The 5134-nt window shown below is 40.8% G+C and overlaps 1 protein-coding gene across 1 annotated transcript in view; it reads right to left on the bottom strand.

Annotated features, from left to right (window-relative positions):
• LOC107658002 (peptidyl-prolyl cis-trans isomerase FKBP10-like) overlaps window positions 1–4977 on the bottom strand; it is a 24958-nt gene extending 19981 nt beyond the window's left edge. Inside the window, exon 1 of the mRNA XM_016446380.1 lies at window positions 4605–4977. Within this exon, the coding sequence (XP_016301866.1) occupies window positions 4605–4789 (185 nt within the window). The 5' untranslated portion in view covers window positions 4790–4977. The remainder of the gene's footprint in view (window positions 1–4604) is intronic.
• Between the last annotated feature and the right edge of the window lie 157 nt (window positions 4978–5134).

The raw sequence follows: 5134 nt of genomic DNA, 5'->3' as shown, positions 1-5134 counted from the left end.
ATCTTGTAGTATTTTTTTTATTATATTATAAAATATATATATATATATATATATATATACACACACAGTATATATATATATATATATATATATATATATGGGGCATGGGACATGCACAGGGGGTGACTCTGAGATGAGTCTGTAAAAATGTGATTGCCACGTGTGTATATCTAAACAAAATACAATATAAAACAAATGAAACCCGAGTAAACACATAACACAATCACCCATGTGAAAAACAAACTGCTCCTTTAAACTTGGTTTAAATCTGGTTATGCCACCTTTAGCATCAAAAACTGCAAACAAAAGCTTGTGATAACTAACAATCTTTTACAGTGCTGTGGTTGAGTATTGGCCCACTCTTCCTTCCAGAACTGCTTTAGTTCAGACACACTTAGAGTCACTCAGAGTCACGATTCACACAGGAAACACGGGAACGAAGGAACGAGGAGATGAGGAGTAAAGCAAATTTCAAAGACTTTAATAAACACAAAGCTTGGAACACAGGAACACGGGAAATCACAGAGAACACAAAATGACATATAACAGCGGACGCTAGAAACAGGGACACACAGGGCTTAAGTAAAAGGAGGCAAATAAGATCATTAATTAAACAGCTGAAACTAATAGAACTAAATAGGGACAGGAACAAGAAAAACCAAATATGGGCATAATAATCAAATTGGAGCACGTGGGGGAGGAAAACACAACACGAGACATGGAACTGAGTCTGACATTACTCCCCCCTCCTGGAAGGAGGATCCACACAAAATCCAACGGCGAGGGGGGGTGGGCGCTCTGGAGGTCCCTCAGGACAGACACAGGACGGCGGGCGAGCGATACCCGTTTGGGTGCCATGGCGGATCCAACAGTCCAGGAGGCCATGGCGGATCAGACAGTCCAGGAGGCCATGGCGGATCAGAGAGTCCAGGAGGCCATGGCGGAGCCCGCCCCCCAGCCTCTACGGCTGGAGCCCTCCTTGGGCTAAACTCGGGGACGGGGCCCTCACTGGGCTGAACTCGGGGATAGGAGCCCTCACTGGGCTAAACTCAGGGACAGGAGACCTCAGTGGGCTAGACTCGGGGACAAGAGCCCTCACTAGAGGGAGCTCTGGGGCTGGAGCCGACACAGGAGTGACCTCTGGGGCTGGAGCCGACACAGGCGCGAGCTCTGGGGCTGAAGCCGACACTGGAGCGAGCTCTGGGGCTGGAGTCGACACTGGAGCAGGCTTGAGTGAGCCGCGGCTGGCGGGCTTGTCTTCGGAGCGGCTGGCAAGCTTGACAGCAGGGCGGTCCTCATACCACGGGGAGAAAAATGGGAAAACAAAAGACATTTCAATAAAGAAAACAAAAACACGGGAGAAGGGGCGCCGATTACTGTTTTGGTCCGCTGTTCTGTCACGATTCACACAGGGAACACGGGAACGAAGGAGCGAGGAGATGAGGAGTAAAGCAAATTCCAAAGACTTTAATAAACACAAAGCTGGGAACACAGGAACACGGGAAATCACCGAGAACACAAAATGACATATAACAGCGGATGCTAGAAACAGGGACACACAGGGCTTAAGTAAAAGGAGGCAAATAAGATAATTAATTAAACACAGCTGAAACTGATAGAACTAAATAGGGACAGGAACAGGAAAAAACAAATATGGGCATAATAATCAAACTGGAGCACATGGGGGAGGAAAACACAACACAAGACATGGAACAGAGTCTGACAGACACATTGTGGTAAATACATTTTTACAGCACTCATCTCATTTCCTCATTTTATCACATCCTTCTCTCTGCTCATCTCTACCTGTTCCACCTTTCCTCCACCCACTCCACCACCTTTTAGAAATACATCTCTTTTAGGCATACATCTCCAACTAAAGCAAACACTGACCTCGATAATGGTAACCTCAAATGAAACTCAATAAATCATCAACATCCTAAACCTCTGTTAATTCTAAAAACTTTAGTAGATGTCTGAGAGAAATAAAGTCAATCTGGTTAGTAATAAATGAAGCTGGTAATGCTGTTTGTGGAGTTGTTTAATCTTCCTCTGCTGAGATCTTGAGAGATTTAGGCCCAATCCCAATTTTATTTTATACCCCTTCCCCTTCACCTACCCCTCCGCCTACCCCTTCCCCTTGTCCCTTGAAACAGAGTGTCATGGGGTAGGGGTGAAAATATTCCCCTAAGAATTGGGACACCACTACTATGCCGTCACACGTCATCATACGTCGTCTAGCTCCTACAATACACACACCTATACTGGTGTGCTGGTGTGTGCATTAGAGCCTTTAATTACCGTTCTATATTAACGTGCTGCTTACTGACACACACACACACATTAGATATCGCGCAGCTCACACATCCAGACATTTCTTTGAGTAACATGACCGTAAATACGAACTCACGATTGAATGTAACATAAAACAAATCATTACTTTTCGTTAAAATCTTTATTAATGCCATGCTTACATTTATGTGTCTTTTTGTGCGCTCGGCAGCCATGTTGCCCCTGAAGCCGGTTTACGCTGAGATAATTCATACCCCTTCGTTTGAAGTGTGGTCCCGAAAAATCTTCGTTTGAAGGGCTATCTGGCCCTTCCCCTTACCCCTACCCCTCCGACCAAAAGAGAATCAAGACAGGGGTAGGGGTGTTCGTATTTACGGTCATGTTACTCAAAGAAATGTTTGCAAAAAATCGCTAAAGTTTGCTATCATCATATCATTAAAAGGGGAAGGGCTAAGGAGTAGAATTGGGATTGGGCCTTAATGTCTTTTATTTGCAGTTGATTTCGGGCTGTGTGCCTTTAAGTCAATTGTAGATGTTGTGTTTCATTTTCTGAGAGTGCAAGCATGATGTTGAACCAACATCACATTGTAACATTGATTTAAAGCCGTTACTGTTGATTTTTTTATTAAATTTCCAAATTTTTTCAAGGTTTATTGCGGGTGCAAAAGTGATGTTAACTAAATTCCACTGATTTACTGTAACATTGTTTCAATGGATGCTTGCTATCTGGGATACCATGTTCATTTGATAATATGACAAATTACAGAGTTCTGTTTGTTGTGTTTGGACAAATGGGACATTGGTACATATATATGATTTGTGTAAAACCGATAAAAATATCTGCAATTGTTGTTGTTGTTGTTTTTCTCCTGCTATATAAAAAAATGTGTTTGCTGTATGAACTATTATGAAAACATTTGAGAATTTTGGAATTTTGTGCACAGTGAAAGATAATGTGAGATGCATTTACATTGTGACCGTGCCTCAGATGCAATCAACAGAAACTGTGTCTGTAAAGGTGTGAAACAAATGGTCCATTCAGTTAGAATAACAAAAGAATAGCATTTCTCAGGAGCTTCTTGTAGATTGCAGGATCTTAACTATTGATTCTAGTCCTTTTGTCTTCAGGTATAAAGGTCTGTCTCACAGACAGAACTTTGGGAGAAGCTAAGATTCTTATAAAGATTAAGATATTTTAAAGACAAACACGCCAACATTGCTGTTGAAGAACTGCTTTTATGATGCGAACAACTGACTATGGTGACATGGCGATTGAGTAGTTTTGATCTGAGAAATGCACCAAAGCAACTGAGAAAAACTGTAAGATTGTGTCTCTAAAACCTGCTCTGCAATTAGTTGTGTAGCATACCAGATGTAAAAACCAACCCACCTTCTTTCTTGAAAAGTTTAAAATGTAATCCCATTTTACCCAAGCAGGAGTTTGTTCAGTAGCTTGTTCAGCTCTCCCTAAAATTGTAAAAGTATTTTTAAATGAATGGGGAGGGCAGTATTACTGCACTCTTTCAATAATGAATGTGCTTACTTTGAATATAAAAATAATTTGTTTATTATAGTAATTATTTCACGCATTTAATTTAAACTATTTTTGAAATACATTTTGTAAAACTGTGTCCTCAACTATTTAACTATTGAATGTTTTATCTAATGGTGTATTTGGGGTAGTTTAGGAATATGATCATGCCAAAGGAACAGTCTGCAGGAGAATCAACAGCTGCAGATGATAAGTGCCCTAAAAATATTTGTGACTCACCCTTATGATAGTTGCTTACGAATGAAAATTAGTGTCTCCAAGATACTGTCTTTAAGAAAAAAACATCATGTTTGGATGTTGCTATAATTATCTGTACTGTTAACCTATCAGAACCTGTAGAAATTATGTCAATATGACTATAAGTATTAATGTTAAGTTAGTTGGAGGCTGGCTCCTCTTAATCATTTTCTACGGCCTTTGGAAGTGTGGATAACTCCGTATCCTCTGTCAACTGACTGAACAAATTTGACTCCTGGTCTGCATTGAGCATATTGGTCTCTATATGGGATTTAACTGTAATTCCCCTACAATAATCCATTTTTTTTTAATCTTTTTTTTTCTATACCACAATGGCATTGTAGGCTACTGCAATTTGTTGTCAGATCACCAGTAAAAGCATACATTCTGTCCAGTGTCTTGCAATCAATATCCTGCATACAGTAATGTGTAAATTTGTACTGTTGAAATTGATGCCTTGAAGAAAAAGAAGCTGATAACATGTTCAGAGGTCAGCTGCACATAAAGGTATGAGTTCACTCACCTGGAGTCAAACTTCCGTCCGTCCTCGAATGTGCCGTTATATTGATACCGAACATAATCTCCGATCTGAACCTCTCTCGAGCAGTGTGTTGGTATGAAGTATCGATCAATAATCACATCTTCTAACTGACTACATGCAACATGTTTGAGAGTGAGGAGAACAGTGAGAGCTGCTGTTATCGCCATTTAAAATAAGAGGATATTTCTCATTCGGTATTCTGCAGGAGAAACAAAAGCAAAACTAAATCAAGCCGTGACAAACGATACTTATAAAAATTTCACTATGCATTTGTTATCCTGAAATCTGTGAAATTATGTGCAAACATGCGTAAAATAACTTGAAAGAAGTTGATGTATACGTAAGCTGTGTAACTGTACTGCGTGTCAAAATCCGCAGGAGCTGCAGCATCAACCCCGCGGTCTTAAACTCCGTTCGGTCACGCAGTCCTAAAGTTTAAGCAACAAGCAGTAGGCTATTCAACAATACAGCAGGCACAAGGAGGGGGGGGGGGCGGGTGGACAAAAGGAAGA

The sequence above is a fragment of the Sinocyclocheilus anshuiensis genome, unplaced genomic scaffold, assembly GCF_001515605.1.
Source record: "Sinocyclocheilus anshuiensis isolate Anshui unplaced genomic scaffold, SAMN03320099.WGS_v1.1 scaffold547, whole genome shotgun sequence".
Classification (NCBI taxonomy): Eukaryota; Metazoa; Chordata; class Actinopteri; order Cypriniformes; family Cyprinidae; genus Sinocyclocheilus; species Sinocyclocheilus anshuiensis.
This window is presented reverse-complemented; position numbering and strand designations above follow the sequence as displayed.